Raw genomic sequence first — 24,166 nt, 5'->3', positions numbered from 1 at the left:
ACTCATATTTACTAGTAATTTCATCTAAATATTATTTTAAAAATAAAACATTATTTTCATAGTAAACACTACTATTGATCACCACTTTAAAAAACATAATTCATTCTGGATATTAATCACATTATGGCTTGAGGTATTAATCACATTATCAGACTCAGTTATTTTAAAATCCTCCACAGCTCCATTTATCATTCCGGACACTTCTAAAACTTCTCAATTTTTTCCCTCAGTTTTTTTTTTTTTTTATCTGTGAAGACTCATGGGACGAGCACATTAGAATCATCATGTGCATTTATCTACAATTGAATTAGAATTGATTCACTTATTTAAATGTATGTTAAACTAGACTGCCATCTCAAAGTCAGTCAGCTCAGCTCAGTTTCCTAAAAATTGAAAGATTATTATAAACACTACCACATTGGGATTAACATACAGAAGGCCCTATTTTAGCAATCTATAGGTGATTTTTTTAATCGTGCAGCTTGATTTAGGGTGTGTCACTGTGTCTTTACTATCATAATGATGGGAAAAGTACATCTTGCACAATTCAAAGTGCACAAAAGACATTGAACCAATCAGTGTGTCATTTGCTTTTTCCTTTAAGAGCCAGGTGTGATCTGACTTTAGGGGATTGATATTTTAATGGCGCAGTGCTTCTGTGCTTCTTAGCAGAGGAAACTGACCTGGGAAGATGTGCACAAGCAGCTCATTCACAGGAACAGCAATGTTATTTTATTTAATGTTCTGTTTATTGTTGATGTTAAAGTTGGGTTTGTGCACCTGCGTTGCCAAGATAGCAATAAACATCTGACAGGTGACTGTTGTCAGGGTTGTATTCAGTCAGTGGCGCACCTGTGTTTCCATTGCCAATATAGGCCAGAATACGCCAGAAATTTACCTATATAACACACCTCATTTCCAGACCACCACACCCAGATTAACATCCAGCATTTATTTGACTTTAAAATATATATATTTTTAAGAATTACGGGTTTGTTTACTTAGCTAAGCTGAATTAGAAGGAAAATGGCAGCACCCTTGTTCCTTACTAGTGTTGCATACTGTTCCTTATAATCTGATGCATCTAAAGTATGAAAATAGAGCGGAAAGTAGATGTTAATTAATTGTGTGCCTTATAATCCAGTTTATTTTTCACACTATAAACCCTTGTAGTGCAAAAAATACAATATTCATGAGCCTCTTTGCTATTTAAACGACGCAAAAGCAAAGCATAAAAATAGGTTGTTTTTTGGGAATAAAAGATATCAATAAGCATCACAATGAGCACATGCATTTATAGCTTTTATATAGTGTGTTATTATTATAAAATCATGAAGTATGATCACATTAGAAAAAGGTAGAAAAGGCTAGACCCCATATTCACAAACAAATAGCAGAGCAGTGTAGTTTGAATAATTGAAGATTTTTTTTATTTTATAATTTTTTTAGCAATATGAAATAGATTCAGCTCATTTTAACAATCTGAAGAGATCCGTGTTGGCAGGTTAAAAGCTGTGATGTGGAGCACAAACACAGGCTCCCCGATCCACAGCAGCGGCGAGAGTGACAAAGTAATAAATACAACAGCGCAAGAAGACATGTTCATATTACAATCAATAAATGAGCACAGATTGATTTTGCATGCTGAAGTGCTTGGGTGCGTTTTTTTTTTTTTTTTTTTTTGTTCCCATTAATGTAATTATAAATACATATGCTGTAAATGGTTCATATGGTAAATGTGTCTAATTGTGGCGTCAGATTTCTCAGGGGGAAGCGATTGGACTGCGGATTGTTCACGGTTGAACTAATAAAATGTAATCGTCTTTGATAGAATATAATATTAATAATAAGTTCCCTAGTCTTCCCTACATTTCACATCGCCTCTAGTTACGCTCTGCGCTTTTACTAACCCGCTGTTTCTGTGTTAACACACTTAGTTTTTTTTAAAGTACATATATTTGATATCCGCGTTAATAATTGATATTCTTTGTATACAAAAGTGTCACCAAGTGCGACTTAATCCTCATGTTCTATGCATTCGCCGCACATAATGAATCAAATGGAATTTAATAAGGCGGCTCCTCACAAGTATCTATATAAGTGCGCGCGGAGCCCTGCAGCCCTCTGCTGTTTTATATTCAGCCCGCCGCTCCCTTTTGTTCTTTTGAGAAAGTTTCGCTGAACCTCGTCTCATTGGCATTTTAACCTGGGTTAATCCAGGTTATCGCTGGCTCAATTATTTCACTAATGACACAGTCCATTTTCATTGAACAAGAACAGTCCCTCCCTCCTCCTCCTCCCCCCCTCAACTTTTCTATGAACATTACAGCTGGAAACACACTTAGAATATCAACTCTCTCACACACACACACACACACACACACTTTCTTTTTCTCTCTCTATCTATCTCTGTCAGTTCTAAATTCACACTCTTAATTCACACTTCTTCTCCAGCTCTGCCCCTGTGGCTGAGTGAAGCTTCCATCCAGAAACTGACTGTATTTTATTTCTTTTATTTTCTGTGTGTGTCTGTATGTATGTACAGGGGTTGGACAATGAAACTAAGAACACCTGTCATTTTAGTGTGGGAGGTTTCATGGCTAAATTAAAGCAGCCTGGTGGCCAATCTTCATTAATTGCACATTGCACCAGTAAGAGCATGAAGAGTGTAAAGGTTCAATTAGCAGGGTAGGAGCACAGTTTTGTAACTTAGTGCGGTTCAATTGACCAGGGTTCGGATCAAAAGAACCGGACCGAGACCAGAACAAACGCTATGTCCATGCTGTTTGCATGCGCGGTATGTGCTGCAATCTGTGTGTTCATTGCTTACAGCTGCTATATTTCGCTATATTTACTTTTTTTTCGTAAATATTTATATTTACTCCCATGCCAGACAGCTCTGACCAATCAGATGAACACAGCCTGCATGCGTGGTTTATTGGTGCGCATTTTGGTGCGTTTAGGTTTATGCCTGTGTGAAATCAAACCAAACAGAGGGAGAAAAAAATTGCTCTAACTAAACGAACTACAGGTGTGAAAATCCCCTCAGAGTCAGAGGAAGGCTGTGCTGTATGAAATATCATGTGCGTTTGATCTGTATTTGGAAGATTCATATATCTCAGAAATGATGAAGAGCCAACCTCTGGTTAGTGTTAATGAACTGGTAGTCCTGGTGTTCAGGAGTCTTGGTCATGTGCATAGACTGGCAGTTCATGGTCTTGGTCTCGAGGGATTAAGTTGATTCGAAGCTAAACAGCTGGTAAAGTTGTGCTCTATTTCAGATATATCACTGATAGTATGCATACCAATGGAAAAGTGTATAATAATGGAGAAAACAGGTTATAACAATGTTGTGACTAACAACTTGTATGAACTGTATGCCACTATGTTAGGACTTTCTAAAAATATTTTCTAAAATATTTTGTTTCCTTATTGTTTTTTATATTGTATATCCTCGCTGTCCAATGAAAAACACTTATGTCCTTTTTTGTCGATTTTTAGTTTTCTACATAATTTAAACAGACAAACTGTCCCTCACACTGTGGCAAAATTTCTTGATGAACGGACCAATAGAAACTCTTCAAAATGACCTGAAATAAACTCTTTTTTACATTGACTTCCATTGAAAGTTTACAATGTTTTTTCACTCTCCTGTAAAGTTGCTGTTTTTGAGATTTTTGTGTGTTTTTCATTGGACAGCGATGATATGGAAACGAAACAAAATAAAGTATAAAATGTGTCTGTATGTGTGTGTATGTGTGTGCGTGTGTATGTATGTGTGTGTGTGTGTGTGTGTGTGTGTTTGTGGTCCTTAGCAATAATTCAGAAGCGTTTGAAGAAGGAGAAGAAGGCCAAGAGGAAATTGCAGGAGGCGCTGGAGTACGAGTGTAAGCGGCGAGAGCAGGCGGAGCAGTCACTCAAACAGTCTTCACCTACAGAGAGCCTCCGCTCCCTCAACGGTGAGACCGCACCTCTCAGCATCACACCCCGATCGGCCAGCGGCTCGCCGCAGCTCATCACTAATGAACGCTGGGGCTGGAGCCAGCGGGAAAGACTGGAAGAGTCTGTAATGAAGTGCAATAAGGGTGACAGGAACAATCACAGCTCTGCTTAGCCTATTAGCCTAGTTTAGGCTGACATTTGCGTGGAGTAGGAAGCTGTTAACTGTCAATTTGTACTTTTTGACTTTCAGACAACTCCTCACATCTGACATATGAATAGAGGTTCACGGGTTAGAGAGAGGTTCTCTAACCTGATTTCACAAAGAATCTGCTTGACATTATAGAGAATTAAACAAGAAAAAAAAAATGCAGAGAAATGCAAATTAATACGTACACTATGATTTTATTTCCTGGACAGGGATTAGGCCTAGTCTTGCATTGTGAGAAAAGATTTAATTAAACAGTTACATTCAATACATGCATAAACTTTCGTTAACATCCAAATACAAAAGCATTTAAGGAATATTTATGGCAATAGTATGGCAAAAGAAAAAGAACAAATATGCCTGCAAATGCATACAAATATGTACATATCAGCACAGAAAAATCAATACAGTAATTTATGTTTGGATAATTATTTTATGCTGCCTTTTTAAGGCAATAATTTCAAATAAGCTACCTGGGGAGTAGCATTTTATCCTGTAAACCTGCAAGTTACCTGTTTACCTGACATTGTAATCTACAGTATATATGTGACACTGTAATCTACAGTATATTTGTATGTAGTTTGTAAAAACAAATAGTACAATTGTGAGATCATGTTAGTGTGGGTTTAATCTTTTTCAGTGATGCTCACAAAAGCAATTTAAATGTTAATAGTGTCTCTCTGTGTGGAGAATGTTCAGACTGCTGAACATGTCTTAATATTGACCTACAGATATCCTTAATTTACTAAATGCAATCTTCAGACAAATTACTACGTCAAATTTTTGAGAAAAGCTATGCAATATTATATATATATATATATATATATATATATATATATATATATATATATATATATATATATATATATATATATATAGCATAGCTTTTATTATGCCACACATGTCCATTCAGTCAAATAGAGTAATAGAGCATAGATATAGATATATGTATTCACTTTAACATAAAGCACAATTTGTAATACAATAAATAAAGTAAAATCTCCTTGACAAGTTTTATAAACTTAAGTAATATAGTCACTATACATTTGTTATTGCTGTTATTGGATCCCGATGTGCCCATATTCTACTGACGCGCTGCACACGCAATCTGAGGACACTCTGTATAACAGAATAGATCTTACACTGTATGAGTGCATTCTTGATTTAATGATAGAGGGACTTTGGAATGCATTCTCCCTTCAAAACAAGCACTTTTTCAGACACATAAACACTTGACACGTTTGACCCAAATCTGGTTTGTTCTGAAGTGATGGAGTGGTTGCTGTCAAAATCCCATGTGAGGATTGATTTTGACTCGTACTTGAGACGTGTACTTGAAAACATTACTCTGCAGCCGTGTCCTACGCTGCGGAGGCATGAGGAGCGAGAGCACAATTTACTCACCAAAAGAAGAAAATCTCAGAAAATCTGTATACCAAGCAAAAAAAAGTTAGGGTTTACATCAGGGGCGTCGCCTGGCCTGGGCTTCCGGGGCTTCCGGGGCTTTAGCCCCGAATAATTTTCCAGTAGACCCAAATCATCTCGCTCAGCTCAGCTGTATTATTAATGAGGATACAGGTCACTGGCTGTGTTTGAATGGAAATGCTAATCAAGGATAAAGTTCCGTCTTTCAGGAGAAACAGCCAATCAGCTAGCTGGTTTTCTGGTCTCCAGATTTTGGAGTTTTTGTTTTTTTTATAGATTTAAAACATATATGCATATACGGTGATTTTTCAGAGCTAACCATGTAAACCATGTAGAGATTATTTCTGATTAATTCTGTGTGCTTAATAAATTACAGCCTGTGACTATTGTCAGTTAGCTTAACTTTAGAGTTATCTAGCTCAGATAGATAGTCAAGGTTTGAGAAAAAAACTATATATATATATATATATATATATATATAATATTTAACTTGCCCTAAAGTGTCTAATCAGCTAATCAATACATCATTTTCAATTTGTTTGTATAAATTTATAATTGCAAAACTTACTGTAAACTATAATTAACAAAAATTAATTTAGCTATATTTAACTAATTTACTATACTTTTAAAAGAGTTTCTTAACCCTGGTCTCTGCCCTAAAATTGTATGTTTGATCAGCTGATAAACTACACGTTATAGTGTTAAACTTTTTGTAATATATATATATATATATATACATATATACATATATAAAATTAACCGGGCTGAGCCCCGGATCTTTAAATACCCAGGCAACGTCCCAGGTTCACATGTGCTGAGAAGCTGGAGCCCTGGTTTGTATTCTTGACATCTCTCACCTAGGCAGTGGGTTTAAGCGTTCCTCATGTGCCATATGCAGGGCCGTCTTTACGTCCTTCCATCCATCACCAGGAACGATGTTCAAAAAACTTTCCTAATTAAGCGCAGATGTCATGGATGTTTAATCGTCATTATCCTTTCATTTTGCCAGACTCGTTGACCCAGGAGATAGAGACTGACCGCAGCAGTGGCAGAACAGATGCTGAAAGGACAATACAAGGTACATGTTTTTTGAGGAGACTATAAATCTTTCTGCAGCGCCACTATATGAGCCTTAGTTTCTGCCTGCTGTTCAAGCATGCAGCTTACCATCTGGGCCACAGCTCTCGCAGTTCAAGAGGAAGGTCAAGATCACTGGGATTCGTCAGGAGAACACTTTGTTTAAAAAAAAAAAAAAAAAAGAAGGAAAATCAGTCTCTCTAGTAAATGTGTGGATGATAATTTTATGAGGTGAACAGTGAGATACCCAGCAGTAAGATGATGTGGAGTAGATGTGTATGTCTACTCATTTTGATGTATTTGGATAACCTTTCTATTTTTACTATTTTTTTTGGAATTGAATTAATTTGTGTTGCCCAAAACTAAAAAGTAAAAATAAACAGCTTTGATTGATTAAATTTACCACTATTTTTAAATGTAATCAATTAATCAAGATCATATCGTTGTGTGCGAGTATCTGAATCAGTCTGATATGAGCACAAAAAAATAGATATCTGATTAAAAAAAGAATAAATTTGATTTAATTCGATCTAAAACAGCAGTGTCTAATCTGGATCAGCACACATTTACCCTGAAATGATAGAATTTATTTATTTATTAGCTGTGTTTCTTCCTGTTGTTTAGATGTGCTTAAAATAAAATTTAAGAAAAAAAAGGTAACTATTTAAAGTAAGGGTACCTTAATTAACATTACTTAGGACAGAATGTCTCAACTATATTTTAATGGACACTTTATTAATTAACACTAGTTATTATAGTTATATTATAAATCATTACAACGTTTTTTAACAAATGTCTTAATTCATAATTATTTACAACACTCATAATCAATGTCTTATCTAGGGTTGATGAACAATTAGTTGCGACAATACCTAACTATTTACCAGTGTATTTACTCGTGAAAGAGTTAGTGCTGCTGTTAGCGGCTAATGCTAATGCTGCTGCACCAAGCCTTAGTGCTGGAGAAACTTCATTGAAACTCCTGTATTACGCTGTACAGAGTGGCTTTACTGCTCCTTAATATCTGACCAGCAGAATTCATACATAAGACGCACTGACGATTAAAGTATTTCAAGTGCACCTTATAATCTGAAAAATGGGGTACTGTATATGGAAGTGTTTATGGAACATAAGATGTTTCAGTATCAGAAAAGGGGCCGCTATACTGTGCCCACAAAATTGCTCAATTGCTGCTTTGCATGTCTTTTATAGCAAGATCATATTTCAAATATATTCACTTGTTTTGAGCCCTGTCTTATTATTCTATCTCAGCAAGAATATGGACAACAAAGAAGCTGGAATGATAAGAATGAACAGGTCATGACTTAACATAAAAGAAATAATCTAAACAAGCTCTAAAGAAAGCAAATCATGACTGCAGGATGCAGACAGCCAGTCACTGTTTATTTACTCATAGAGCATGATACAGCCTAAAGAATTTCATAATAAAGCAGTATTATTTTCAAGAATAAATTCCTGTATTAATAGTATAATACTGTATATTTTAGCATTCAATAGAAACAAGTACATGTGTAAACTTTTGGCCCTTTTGTAAACAGCAGTAACTTATTTTGATTAAATTACTAATAATGATAAAATAAATAATGTAGCTGCAGGTTAGACAATTAATAAACAATAAACATTTAGAGTTGGACAATATATTGTTATTTTATTGCATTGTGATAAAGCTTCTTTATTGTATCATATTATTGTTATATATTCAAGATATCATTACTTAATTGGATGGAGTAAAGCGAAAAAAAATAATAATATTTATATATATATATATATATATATATATATATATATATATATATATATATATATATATATATATATATATATTTAAATTGCAGAATATCAGAATCTGCCACTGCTGATACTGATGCTAATGCATTTTGTCTATGTGTCAAAATATGAAAAATAATGTAAAAATCTAAAAAACATTGTGATTTAATATTTGAACCATATCATCCACCTCTAATTTATTTTTATTTAACTTTATTGATCCCACATCAGGGAAATTCTCTTGTTACAGCAGCACAAAGAATTTTTAGCATATAGATTTGGATTTCATACAACAAGGGTGGTGGCTTTTATAATGCTCATATCGATATTGGAATTGCATCGACCAGAATTAAGAAATATATCATGATACCTGTGGTTTCCCTCCACTGATTCTTGGTACTTCAAAACTTGCCAAACTAAAATGTCCTGATCCAAGTGGCAGATATTGACATAAACTCTCTGATTTCAGCATCTTTAATAAGCTTGTGAATATTAAATCCAGTATCTGCAGCTGCACAAATAGAAATTATGGTCTGGTTTCTGATGGCTACCCACATACGAGCTGAATCCTCCTGTTAAATGATTAGAGGCTCAGCTGAGCATCGCCTGTCAAACGCTTTAGGAACCAGGTTACATTTCCTAAAAGTGTAAAAAAAGAGTTTCTGCTGCACTTTATCCATCAAATACTGCACGTCTCGTGGACACTTGCTTATTGAAGACTGAAGATTAGCAGCTCACAACTTATCAAACACATCAATGCCAGACTCATCCTTCCGTGGATGCCTGTATGAAGTTTACCTTCACTTAACAGAGAGAACAGAGAAAGAGAGATACTCATCTAACGATGAGCAGATGACATCTTCACAGAGGAATGTAGTAGATGCTTATAAGCTGTGAAGCACGCTACCCGACATGAAAGATAAAAGAATGTGTAAAATATCTTAAAGATATTTTTCTTTAAATGTTTACATTTTTTTAAAAAGCCTCCTCGACTAAATGAGCTTCAGGTTATCGACATGTGTTGAGCGTATGGAGAATACAGTATGTAGCATATTCAGCATGTGGAACTTTTTCAGCCCTGCTGGAAAACATCTCAGGAGGCTCTTTGTGAAGTTGCTTCAGAGAAAGATAGAGAGAAAGAGAGATGCAGAGGTGGAAAAAGTACTGAAAAATTATAATTAAGTAGAAGTAGCTTTACTTTGCTAAAATTCTACTCGAGTAAAAGTAAAAGTACCCATCTAAAAATGTACTCGAGTAAAAGTAAAAAAGTAATCAATTTAAAATGTACTTTGAGTAAAAGTTACTTAGTTACTTTTAATTATTTGAAGTAAAAAAGTACAACGTTTTTAAATAATCATTATTCCATATAATAATTTGGACCTTTCAGGCAGTATTTGTAGCAAAGTAAATTACTTGTGTAAAAATGTACTTGAGTAAAATTGCCTATTTTAAAAACTACTTAAAAATTACAAATTACTCATAACATCTACTCAATTACAGTAGCTTGAGTAAATGTAATTCATTACTTTCCACCTCTGGAGAGATGCATCAAAATCTATACAGTACAGACCAAAAGTTTGGACACACCTTTTCTTCTTCAATGCGTTTTCTTTATTTTAATGACTATTTACATTGTAGATTCTCACTGAAGCATCAAAACTATGAATGAACACATGTGGAGTTTTATGTACTTAACAAAAATAATATATATTCTTGTTTCTTCAAAATAGCCACCCTTTCCTTTGATTGCTGCTTTGCACACTCTTGGCATCATTCTCTCAATGAGCTTCAAGAGCTTCAAACCCTAAATCTGGATTGGGTTCAGGTCCGGTGACTGTGGAGGTTCAGCTCATTTTTTGTTTAGTACATAAAACTCCACATGTGTTCATTCATAGTTTTGATGCTTCAGTGAGAATCTACAATGTAAATAGTCATGAAAATAAAGAAAACGCATTGAATGAGAAGGTGAGTCCAAACTTTTGGCCTGTACTGGAATTCCATATGCGCTATTTTAGTTGAATTCGAAACTACATAAAAGATGATGCATTTTTAGGGACGTGCTAAAAAAACATTATTTTTATTATTATCATCTTGATACGAGTTTCCACTGAATAGCTCAAGTTACCTAACAAGCGCAGCACCAGTATGACATAATTCGATTGGCGGGAATGTAGCATTAGGCGCTCTAGCAGTACTTCCCAGCACTGGGCTTGAACTCCATTGTTGAGAATGAGTAACTTAACCCCTTTCCACAGACCCACGAGCCACGGCTGCCATTTAATCTACTGCTCTCTAATTTAATAACAAGATGCTTCCCAGATGTTGTTGAAAACAAAAGAATGGAAATGAATGTTATAAATATATTTATATGTCCTATATATAATATATTTTTATCAATACTCTGATGTAAATATACTGTAATAAGCGTTTACAAATATGTGTACCATTCCTACTCTTTGAATAATCTCATGCTCTCATTTGAGGAAGAAAAAAAAAACATAGCGCATCCAACAAGAACAAAAGTGCTTTCCATCTTATCATCAAATTTATACAACAATACCAACATGATAGCTCCATGATGAGATGTTCTTAAAGATAACATGCTTTTGGGAAACTGGACCCAGTTCATTAAACAAGAGGATTATTAATTCAGTTATTACGATTTTTGTTGTTGTTGCTGAATAGATGCTTTTTAGACTCTTAACCTTAAACTTTACCTTTTAACTTGAACCCTAAAACCCCAAAAACGAACCCTTACTCTTACATCAGTCTTAAACTTTAATCCTAAGAGAATGAACTAGATTAAGAAACTTTCTCCAGAGCTGTTAACTATTTAAATATTTCTAGATAAGCCACAGAGAGCTTAAGTTTCGTATTAAAAAAGTGCATTATATAAAATTTTAATTATCTGCTGGTGTTGGTCCACTGTGTTATATTATCAAGACCAAAGTCACTGCAGTGTTTTATCTGCTACTCACAGCTTTTAAAGAGATGCGGATTTCATTTTCCAGCAGGACTTGGCACACTGCCCACACTGCCAAAAGTACCAATTGGTCTTATATATATATATATATATATAATATTCTAATTTTCTGTGACACTGATTTTTGGAGATACTTCACTCTATACATCTATATAATATATGAGTTTCACATTTTGAACTGAATTAGTGAAATAAAGTAACTTTTCAATGATATTCAATTTTTGGAGGTTATAGTACACATGTGGCTGTGGAAAAAAATAAAAATAAAACTCATGAAATGCTGCTTTTAAGAGATACGTGCCTGTAAGTGTCCCATCACTTATATTTATATATTGCATACTATGTAATATATAAGAAATTGATATACCACGACACATACATATGAGCACAGCATGCATTAAACCATATATCGTATATCAAATACAGAATCCATTGAGGTTGTGGTGGTGTAAAGATTGTGAAGCTTCTGCTAACTAACCGTGTAATTCACTTGAGAGGGGTTTTGTAATGCATTCCAGTATTTAACTGCTTGCTCTGCTGCATTTTTAGAACCACAGGTGGTGAGCATCACATTTCCCACCTGTAACAGAAAGTTACGCTCAGAGGAAAACGAGGAATCATCCTGTCTGACAATATCTGTCGTCAGCCTGGGAATGCGTGAGGGTTTGGGGGAAAAAAAGGGTAGAAATGAAGCGTTCAAAACATTTTCAGCTAATTAGCACACAGCCCCTTTTGATTAGAGAATGGAAAACAGTATGTAAATAAAGCCACAAGTAGGGAGGCTGTCTTGCTGTGATATTTGTTGTTGTTGCCGCTGCCTCCGTGTTGAACTCACAGAATGGATGCGGAGCTCCATCTCGAGTAGTACACGTCTGAGCATTTAAATAACTCTACCCGGCAGCGCCGCCCGAACACCAGCCTTATCGCTCTGAGTGGTCTCCATTTCCCTTTGAAAATAGTCCGTGGAAATTGCTATGAAATGTGGGAAATGGCACTTTAATACCCACATGTCACATGTAAAAGCCCCATAACCCAGTTTGATTAGCCTACTTAAAAGATATTTTTGTGAAGGAAGGTTTCAATGGAAGGAATAGTCTTTTAACCCCACTAAATCAAGTGTCACACAACTGATAACTGGGGCCCGAGTAAATTTGTTCTAGGACATAAAGTTATGCACATTATGATAAAACCCTTTTTTATATGGAGGATGAATCATATTTCTGCATTAATTGTTATATTTAGAAGCTCTCATTTAAAGCTGAGCCAAAAAAAAAGAAGAAGAAGGAAATGAAAGCCGCTGTGTTTAAAAGCAGGGCGTTTGCGTAATTGCTTTCTTATTTAACCTGAGTTAAAACTCCTGTTATGTTCTGGGTCAAATTGACCCGTTTTAAAGAGGAATTTTGAAGATCTAGGAAAAATATTTAAAAGTATTTCAGTGTGATACTTTGTCTGTTTGCCTTAATTACTGTAATCAACATAAAATTAAAAAATGGTTCATCTCACATATTTTCAAAATGGGCAGTGTTATGTTTCAATGTTATGTAAAACTATTGTGTTTTATGTTATATGTTTCTTTCAAACGTAGTAAAGTAGTGAAAAAAATTTATTTTTAATGAAATACTAGTAAATTACCCTAATCGAACCATTACCTGTTAAATGTAAGGAACACAATTCCACTAAATATTGATAAAACAATTTGCAATAGAGTTAGTAATGAAATATTCGCATTGATTATTAGGATTTTTTTGGTTTCAGACCAAAAGATTAAACATGCAGGACCCGGGAACACCATTGCTGTTCCTGACAATTGAAAATAACAGGAGGGTTAAATAAGAACCGTTTATAATACACAGTATAATCACGTTATTCACGTCTGCTTAGCTTCACTTAAAGCTTAAACCCAAATATATCCGAATAGTTAAAAGTTCCCAAATAAAGTGTTTGTCCCAGGCTTTTGTAGTGCCCTGAAGAATCCACTTTCTTTAAAAGTGTTGAACAATGCATGTCTGTTCAATTAGAAGCACATTTGTCTGGGATCCGTGTCATTACTGCTGTAGCCTACAACCAATGCTGCATAATTACTCTCAAATGGCAAAAAAAAGAGAAAAAAAACGATGTTGATGAATTACACAGGCTCAAGAGAAGAAAGAAATACCTAACATGTTGTGCATACACAACCGAACCCAACAAAAATGTGGCCCTCTTCCCTGTTAAAAAAAAAACTGAAAAAATTAATGAGGGCATAATTTCAGAGAACTAATTATTTCTATTTGTCTTTTGTCACACTCTGTAATTCTGCTATATTAACGCAGTCTCTGTTTATTAATTGCTTTTCCAGCATTTTGAATCCATTCCAAGTATAAGCCTGACTGTTTTTCCCAGGCCTCGCGCTTCCGGGAGAGCATCTCTCCGCTAATTCCGCCCGACACCGAGCGCAGTATCTCCTCGGTATCTCCTCCGATTCTCGCTTTCCGCCTCCTGACGTGTTTCGGCGGGTTTACATGACCCTGCGAGGAGAGATAAAGTTCTTTGTTGCAAGATTAAACATCAAAACAGTTAAAGTGAAATTAAAATTAAATGAATGAATGTCACTGAAGCAAAAAAGGCCGTAATTAATGGTTCCCTTAATTGTCTTCATAAAATATTTGCATGGGCATAATTTGCATAATTTACATGTATTAATTAATCTTTCAAAGGAATTTTATGCTGAGAGAAGCCAAAATTTCCCTTTGTTTTATTTAGCATCTAATGAAATATTTATCCTCTTTAATGAACTTTTCATCTTGATTTGAATATAAAAATGCCAAAGTTTTAACATATTTTAATGAGGCGGTTCGTTCATAAAACAACATGGCAAGAATCCGATTTTTTACTCTCAGTAAAAAAAAAAGAAAAAAGAAAAGACGAAGCTCCTCTACTACGCTTCACAGTGTACCTACACTCCACTGGACCTGGAATGAATATGCTAATTGATAAATTCATGATTAGTTCCCTGTGAAATAACGTGGTACCTAGATACACAAACACGTTTCCTCGAAAGCAAACGAGCGCGCTCTCCATATTAAAATACAAATTACAAAATGACGCGTGACATCAAAGTCCTGAAGTAAGAGGGGTTGAGCTTCTTTTTTCTCCTGCTTCTTATTTTGCGCAGGAAGTGCATGCAGCTCCCCCGTCATGTGCTTCCTTTCGTTCTGCCAGTAATAAGCCACTTATCTGCATTAAAGCATTGCTGAGATGAATAGAGAGGTTTCGTAGCAGTTACTCTACACATCCTGCTACATCTGCAAGAGCCACTGCCTGAGGCCCCTACAGGCACATGAAGGCAACCCAGTACTACAGCTCTGATTTCACATGAAACAAGATCCTGAATGCAGTTTATAAGCAGTTTATACCTACAGCTGGAATTAAAGCAGTGTACAGGCTTGCACTGCTTCAGTGGTTATATTAAGGCTGCATTTTATGTCTTTACTGTAATTCTTATTCACAATTTTGTGCATTGTTATGCATTCTAGTACATTAAAAAATATATATTCATAATTCAATTGATAAATCAGTTCAAAATGTGAAACTCCTGAAAGTCCTGCTGGAAAATGAAAGCGCTGCATCTCCATAAAAGTTGTCAGCAAAGGGAGGCAACACTGCACTGACTTTATACTTGATAATAAAACACAGTGGATCAACACCAGCAGATGACATGTCTCTCCAAACAAACCATCACTGATTGGTGGAAACTTCACACTAGACCTCGAGCAGTTTGGACTGTGTGTCGCTCCACTCTTCCTCCAGACTCTGCTCCCTTAATTTACTTTAAATGAAATGTAAAATTTACTGATGATCAGTGATGGTTTGGAGAGGCATGTCATCTGCTGGTGTTGATCCACTGTGTTTTATTATCAAGTCCAAAAAATCAGTGCAGTGTTTTCCCACAAAATCTTTTAAAGAGATGGGGATTTCATTTTCCAGCAGGCACACAAATAGTGAACCCACAGCCATCTATATTGTTGCCCTTTTCACGTATGTGTTATAACTGATTATTAATCATGTTTAAGGCATTTATAACCCAATTAGTAACCATTAATAAACGAACTATTTTATAGGTAATTATTTTTATTTGTTTGTTTGTTTTGTAATTTATTAGATGAAATCCACCACTGTTGCAGGCTGTTGCAGTTAGCTCAGGCTGTAGAATGCACACACTGCAGGCTTTAATGAGAGAAGATGCTTTAAAGGGCTGAATAGGTTAATGATTCTTTTAGGCTCTGTGTCTCCGAAAATTTTGTGGTATTTTCCGACAAACCGTAGTGCTGGAAAACAATCTAAAGCCTTAAGCACATGGTGGAGAAATTCGAAGTCGTGCCCAATTAACTGCTACTCCTACTTACTGCACCGTCAGGACCGTACCTCCGTCTGCATTATTTTCAGCAGCGCAATTCTCACAGTAATGACTTTTACAGCGTTGGTTGAATGGCGCGGGCCAGAGTGCAGTACCTCCGAGACTCGGGTCTTCTTGCTGTAATTAGCCCTACTGTTTGTCTGTCCCTGTATCAAGGCTTTGTTGTTCTGCGCGCAGCACTGTGCACAGCTAGGCCACAATTAATCAAAGTTCACGGGGTTTCCGAGCTCATATTAATCAACATTTCTTGCAGCGGACACCAGATTATTAGCTAAAAGCAGGAAAGTCAGAATGTTGGGATGATTTATGAGCACTTTGTTTGGAGTTCCAAAAACACAGACGGTTTTATTTGCGCGGGAAAAAAAACAGTTTCTGTAGGCGAACTTAACCCTTTAACTTCTTTATCCTTCTTCTGCTGTTTGGTCGGAACACATTTTGAGTCACTAAATTTAATTAAAGAAGGGATTGGACTTAATTCAACCTGATTATACCACTAATCGACTCTCTACTAATAGACAATAGTGATAGAGTATGTTCGCCTAATAAAATCTACTAAAGGTCAGTGTATATTTAGTAGTATCTTAGCTAACAAATAATTTTTGGTTAACAACAGTTAACATTCTTTGAACATTTTTTTCTTTTTTTAAGGTTTTTAAACTTTTTTGGTAAAGTCACAGCAATATTGTTTGAACCAATGGAAGTTGTTACTTTTATCATTACTTTTCCACAATATTAGTAATAATTGAATCAGGAAAATCTTGTGCACAGTATGTAAAAAAAGTTCTAATAATGTTATATCACATGTTTTCAGAACATTCCTAAAACATTATTTCTGTAACGTTACAGGCTAAAAGGAAACTTTTTAAAACATTGCTAAAAAACATTCTCTTAATGTTCTCTGTTAGTTTAAATTACTTCCAACTTCTTATCCATCAAACACATTCCACATATGGATTGATTCCTAAAAGATAAACATATACAGTAATTTTAGCATATTATAGTTTATGAGTTTCAAAATTTTCAAGAATGAAATTATGTAGCTTTAAAAAAACATAATAAACAAAATATTTTAATTGCTTTGTTATTGCTAAAAGCTAAAACTAAAGCTAAAAAAATGCTTTTTTCCCACGGGGTTGCTGGTGATTAACAAGCGTCACATATGATTGGATACCCGGGGCGCCAAGTGTTCCTGTGGTCTAAAGTGCTGCCACTATGATTGGGAAATCGCTGATTCGAATCTTGGTCATGCAGCTTGCCATCAGCTGCCAGAGCCCTAAGAAAGCACAATTGTCTTTGCTGTCTCTTGGTAAGTAGATGGCGCTCTTTTCTCTGCATCACTCCTAAAGGGTGATGTCGATCAGCACAAGGCTGCATCTGTGAGCTGATGTATCAGAACTGAGTCGCTGCGCTTTCTTCCAAGCAACCTCGGCAATGCTGCTTTAACAGCAGTTCAGAAAAAGGTGGTATTTGACTTAATAAATGTCAAATATCACTCTCCTGGTGTTGGGGTGTCACTAATGATAGGGGGAGCCCAATTTGATTGAAAATTGGAGAAAAAAAAATGTAAAAAATAGTAAAATATGACAGGTACTCTCTCTAAAAATAATACTAGTATACTGTTCCACAGTGTGCTAGTTCTACCCGAGTCCTCAGTTCTCGGCTCTTATCCCGTCGTGCTGACTGTCTTGTTCAGACGAGCACCGCTGTGTTTCCTCGTTCTGTCACTGCTTTATGTCTTTGGGTGTTCTTTTCCCTTTCAAATCTGAATTATTTAGCACGGGCTGCCAAAGAGAGGAAACATTCCTTAAAGGCAGAAACGGAGCGTCCTCGTGAACAAGAGGAAACGTTCGGGTAATAAACGTCAAACAAGCTCCCGAGTCATGCCTAACAGATGCTTTTACCAGCGCCGCTGAGCTAGCGAGAGGCCGCTGCTCACTCAGGCATGCGCTCACCTCCAGTGTTCCCTGGAAATGGACAGAGCTCGTTAGATTGCGGGTGTCGGGAGATAGCGGCCGAGAAGAATGGCCAACTTTTTTTTTTTTTTTTTCTTTTTTTCAATAAACGCCGTTTCCACCCAGGAAGTGTCATTTATAAAGCGCTTCACATCATGAGTGCAATATAATATTCCAACAAGCGTGTCAAAAGACATGTCTCACACACGCGTGACTCACAGTCCAGGGAACACTCAGACCATGAACTGCTGATTGTGAGTCTTCCAGCAGGATTTTTTTTTTTTTATTCTTTCTTTTTCCCTTTTTTCCTCCAGGTGCCGGAGTCCATTGTAGAGTCATGTTCGTGCAATCGTTTTATGAATAAGTTGTAAGACGAGAGACAGGGCGCTGCTCAAACATGCACGAGAATTAGCATTTTTATTTTATCATAGATTTAAAGTACGCCAGGGCGTTAGGTCAAGGTGTGACAGGAAATGGCGTTCGTTTATTAGCAGGATGAAAAAAAAAGAGCATTTACCTTTTCATCTCTCATCACATCAGTGTGACAACAGCAGCAGAGTGGAGACATTTCTTAATATAGAATTTATAGAATATATAAATATCTGATATTCTGATATTGATTATTGAGACTTTGCTTAATTATATTGATTCCACACTTTATTAAAAAATAATAATGGCACCAAACTTTAAAAAAAGCTTCTTTTTTTTAACAGAACAGAAACTAAAACATCTAAAATACACTGTAAAGTCAAGCTCAAACTATTCAAACTCTCACACACACACCCGCACTTATGATATTATACAGTGTGAGTGTTTGTGTGCTGTTTTGTGTTCAGGCTAAATTTGATCCAGCATTTTCTCCTGATATCAGACTGATACCCAATATCAGACTGGAGTCATATCTCTGTTAATTAATGCCTGTTTTTATTATGTTCCAACAACTCCAACACAGCATTTCTAAAATAGTTCCATTCATCTTCTAAAATCTAAGAAGTGCATTAATATTTTTATTAGATAAGACTTTACTTTACATGGGTAACACAAAAAATGTTAACTTTATCGGGAGTTACATTGTACTGTACTTGTTCTGATTACACTGCTGTAATGTGGCTCTATAAAATGTTTCTCAGAACATCTACTGAAATGGTTTGAGGGATTTGGATTTGTATCTGTTTTAAATGTGTTTTGGATGTGTTTATGTGGCTTGGTATTATTCAAATATAATCCTAAAACTCAAGATGTAAGAACTGAGCAGGTGTGAATGGTTCATGTGACTAAAACCGTATATTTTGCACTATAAGGAGTCCTTAAAATCTTTTAATTTTCCCAAAAATCAACAATGTTCTTATAATCTGGTGCACCTTATGGATGAATTTTACCAGTCAGGTATTAAGGAGCAGTAAAGCCTCTCTACTGAAGTACAGAGTTATAAGGGTGAGTTTCAGTGAAGTTTCTCCAGCACTAAGGCTGGAGCAGTATTAGCATTAGCTGCTAACCACAGCGCTAGCTCTTTCACTTTTCAGAGGCGAGTATATCAGACTGTACTGTGTGTGTTCACCATGTTAAAACAGGCTTACCACAACATACAGGTTTTCTCAGTGTAGCGCTGTCAGGCATCATTTAATGTAATTTTAATCTATTTTAATCATTTAATCTAAGATTAAAAACTGAGGAGAGAACTCTGTGTAGATTAACATCAAGTACTCGTTTGACTTTGAAAGAAAATGTTTTTTTTTTACTTTTATTTTTTTACTAGCATGGTGACATGGCGACACCGCTGTTCCTTACTAGTGTTGCGCATAAAATGCGCATTATAATCCAGTTTATCTTTTGAATGAAAATAAACATGTATTGATAGCGCACCTTATAATATGGTGCGCTACTAGTCATTTAAAGTTTAAAAAGGGACAAAGGTTTAGATTTGTGTATTTAATTAGGAAGTCAGTCTTTAATCTCCAGTTTACTAACTCATATTGTTGTTTTCTTCTGGTCTACAGATGGAAGACTATTTTTGAAGACCACAGTGATGTACTGATGGGAAGGTGTGGAGGACTTATGAAGTCTGTCATATGAAGATTCTGAAGAGTTATCATATGAAGAGAATCCTGTTTAAGGGTATTTTTAATAGTTACAGAAACAGGTCAGGCTGATCGCAGAGGCTCCATGGAGAGGGCTGAGTTCGGCCCGCAGCTGAAGGAAGGGTCGAGTCAGAATGTAGAATTAGGACTCTTCTTCTCACCAGTATCACCATAACCATCATCATCATCATCATCATCAACAACAACAACAACGACGACGACAACAACAACATATTGCGACAGATATGGGATTATCATGTCAGCTCTTTCGGAAGGCGACAATTTGAGCACAGTAAAATGTACCGCAGGGTACACTCGGTGATTATATTTACAACAAAATTCACAGCACTGAAGATTTTTATACTGTATTTAAACCAGCGAGAAAGCTTTGAGAAAGAAATTCTGATCCAGGGTTTTTTTGTTTTGTATTAAAAGATAAAAAATAATAAATAAATCCTTAATGTCATAGCTTATTGCCAAGTTGTGAAAGATCGAAGCTTGGAGTTGAAAAAAAAGCCTCTGGAAATGTGAATTTGAATATATGTTGATCAATAGAAACGACTAATCTTTGCTTTAAATGTTTTCTAAATTAGAAAAAAAAATACAATCAAGTTTCATTTTTATCATTGTTGTATATACGAGAACAGAAACTAGGTTAACCCGCTCACTTTGTTATGTGTATATAAAGTTAAAGACGGTATTGTGTATGCAGTAGAACTATTAGGAAAACAATACCAACATTTATATTGAATTTATAGATTTGTTTCTGAGCCATCATTCTTTCAGATAGCTGCCATTACGGTGGAAGCATGCAGGCATGTAAATGTTTGTCCTGAATTCCTGTTACTCAATAAATACTTAACTGTGTTGAACAACTAGGGTTGGTTCACTTACGCCCTGATGAATTTGACTAAAAGCGTTATTTCACATCTTTTTGGTAGGGGTGGGCAATATGAGGATATTTTATCTGTGTTGTGATGAGTTGATTCATCTTAAATTGCTTTTTTTAAACATACAAATAAAAGAAAATGGAAGGAAATGCATGTTTTTTGACATAAAGAGCGTCTTTAGTCTTGTTTAATTGGGTTTTACTCAATACTCATTCACACAAATCTTAGTAATCTTAGTTTTCTTACAGTTTTTTATATTTTATTTGTATTAATTACTGTATAACTACTATGGCACTACTGGTGTTTTTTTTCTACCAGATACTCTACAGATATTCTATCATGATTAAAATATTTAAGTATTTAAGTAGGGCTATATTGTGCCACTTTGCCATATCGCCCACCCCTACTCCAATATACTGTAGATCATCAGCTGTGTTAACTGTATTATATTTAAAAGCATCTCTTTCTTGTGTTGGTTTTACAATATAAACATATGCAAACACTCACTGTCCAAACAGCAAGAGCATCACAACTGAACTGAACAGAGTTGACAGCTGAATCCTATTCCAGTATGTTTTTAAAAATATGATACAATAAATTTTGAGGTAAAGAAAATCAAGTTAATAATGAGATATAAAAAAAATATAGAAAGGAACAATAAGTAATTGTTTGCATTTATTGCATTGTTTCGGGCAAGCACTTACCTAGACTTTACTTACAGAAATCAGGATAAATTAACCCATTGTGCATCATTTTAGTAGTTCCCTTGCTGCCAGTACACCTACTAAAAGGACCTGCCAGTTGTAGTGAATCAACATATATATATATATATATATATATATATATATATATATATATGATTAACTGCAATTAATAGCACTTGTTCCGTAATAGCGTTTCTCCCACTGTTTGGTTTGGTTTCACACAGGCATAAACCTAAACGCACCAAATTGCACTACCAATACACCATGCAAGCACATTGTCTCCTCTGATTGGTCGGAGTGGTCTGGTGCGAGAGCAAGAAAGTAAATATAATGAGAAGATTCTGTGTTCCACTGCATATATCTGTGATAGCATTTGGGCTAATATATCAGATTAAACTACTCCTTATCATCAGCTTAACTTTAATTATAAAGCAGAATATTTGATAGCTGGGTCGGATCAAGACCAAATTATGTTCTCAGCACATGCTCCATTCGTTGGGCAGATTACAATAAAAAAATTATTTAATATATATACACACTCAATATATTGATTAGTATATTGATACAGTATATTGACACATAGCATATCATACCTATCAAGTTCAGTTCTTCCTATTCTTGCTATTGTTTTCTAAAGGGCAAAACAAAAGGGCAGATTTTCCAAACAAAGACTTAAACAGCATTAGGAATTATATTAGTTTTTTTTTTTTTAACTGAGCTCTTCTAATGTATAACCATATATTGATTGAGTTTTATCTTTAATAATTATTTTTTTAGCATTAAAAAAAACTGTACTTTGTAAAATGTGCTTTTTATTTAGATCAATTCAGATCTATTTCGATTCTCCCAACACACAGAAATATTGATATATGATTAATATACAGTATTTGTGTTTATTCATTGGAAAAGCTCAGTTATTCTAGGACAAAAACAGTTTCCCACACACTGCAGTCTCTCTCTCCTCTACACTGGAAGCCAAGCTATGCTCTTATGCTCTTACCAGATGAACGATTGAGGGGGTTTAATCTATTACTGTACTTTTAATATATTTTATCTCCAAAATTTCCTCAAATGTTCTCCCATACAGTGCAAGTAACATTGTGTTTCTCGTGTTCTCATTGTGATGTGATTTTATACCTCTTTACCTGCTATTGTAGCTGTACAAAACCAGCACCAATCCCAGTCTGGTTAAGAACGAACGGATAAGACGTTCGTTTGATTTAAAGTTGAGTTAAAAGGTTTATTTTTGGAGTCGTGCTCAGTTGATTTGACCTCAGTTTTACAGGGATTAAAGAACAATCAGTCGCTGGGTGGCAGTTTTGTATCAGTTTTTCCTAAAAACTAAAAAAATCAAGTTTAAAATAATCTCTTCAGAGATTTCCTGTAAAAAATAAAAAAAAACTCCTGCTACTAAATTCTGTTTGACGGAATCATGTATCCTCTCCTCACGACTAGAGTCTGTCGGGTTTTTTTTCTTGCCTGTCATTCCTGTATTTCACATGTATATAAAGTTAGTGTTGATAATAAAAGCAATGTGTTTTACAGTATTTTTTGCTCGTTCTGCCCAAAAAGACCTTTTCAGACTCATTTTGGGTCAATGACCTGATTAATCACTGCTTCAGTTCTAAGTCTCTCAGTTCTGAATTCTCCAGGATTCTTCATAATAAAAGAAAAACACACATAATGTAGCACCTCATGGTTAGATATGAACTCTACACAAACTCTACTCTACTATCTATGGGTTGCACATGTTTTTTTCATGGTAAGGTCATGACCTTGAATCTGAAGTTCAAGGACTAAAATACGGCTGGTAAAACAATTACACTGTGCCAGATTGCATTCAACATCCATGATTTATGGTATTTCCTTTATTTCATTCAATATATTTGTTCATACAAGTGAAATATTGATGTGATTAAAGTAAACCTGAGCAGATTTTTAATGTACAGAAACTGTAGCGGGATTTATGAGGAGATTGTTTCCCTTCACTTTGTATTGCAGTAAAGGAAACATAAACATTGAAACCATGAAAATGTGTGTTTTTCACATCTTTTTTCCATCTTTGTGTGTGTTATATTTACTGTATATTCATGTAAGATCACATGTTCATCAGTAAAAGCAGCCTTGTATAGTTTAAACAGGCCTACTAAACATATAAGCACACTATTATTGTTTTATATTTAATTAGTGATAATGTCAAACAATAAAGACGCATATAATAACACAGTTTCTGAGTACTGAATGAAATACATTTTTTTAGTTTAAAAGAGACACTTTAGAATTCTGCCAAATGAGCCAGATTAATATAAATGATATTTACAAAAAATAACGATTGGTGATAAAGTTTTAACATCACCAATATCAACTTGAACAGCAAAGCTAATGAAAGTATTCACCTTCATTACTCTGTAATTAGACGTATAGGTACTAGTGTTTAAAATACTTTTGTAATAGAAGTTGAAGTATCAACTGAAGCTTTTTACTCTTTAAGTAAAAGTTTAAAAGTACTGGTTTCAAAACTACTTAAAGTATAAAAGTAATGTATAGTTACTTTAAGTATTAATCTATAGTGCACAAAATGAATGGCACATACAGAATATGTAAAATTCAGCAAAATAGGATTTATATAAAAAAACAACCTTTCACTTTTTTTACTTATATATTTAAGAAAATGTGTAATGTGCACAAACATTTTCCTAAGAGAAACTGTGTTTCTAATAGAGCCA

At 35.0% G+C, this 24,166-nt stretch overlaps 1 protein-coding gene across 4 annotated transcripts in view; it reads left to right on the top strand.

The window, feature by feature from the left end:
* Nucleotides 1-22,982, top strand: part of dachd (dachshund d) — a 173,097-nt gene extending 150,115 nt beyond the window's left edge. For all 4 annotated transcript variants that reach the window (XM_049484720.1, XM_049484719.1, XM_022680623.2 and 1 more), the window contains 3 exons: nt 3,816-3,959; nt 6,582-6,650; nt 19,766-22,982. In XM_049484720.1, coding sequence (XP_049340677.1) covers nt 3,816-3,959; nt 6,582-6,650; nt 19,766-19,803 — 251 coding nt within the window. In that variant the 3' untranslated portion in view covers nt 19,804-22,982. The remainder of the gene's footprint in view (nt 1-3,815; nt 3,960-6,581; nt 6,651-19,765) is intronic.
* The last annotated feature ends 1,184 nt before the right edge of the window (nt 22,983-24,166 follow it).

Source organism: Astyanax mexicanus, chromosome 11, assembly GCF_023375975.1.
Source record: "Astyanax mexicanus isolate ESR-SI-001 chromosome 11, AstMex3_surface, whole genome shotgun sequence".
Taxonomy (NCBI): Eukaryota; Metazoa; Chordata; class Actinopteri; order Characiformes; family Acestrorhamphidae; genus Astyanax; species Astyanax mexicanus.
The sequence above is the reverse complement of the archived record's forward strand: the minus strand, read 5'-3'. Positions and strand labels throughout refer to the sequence as shown.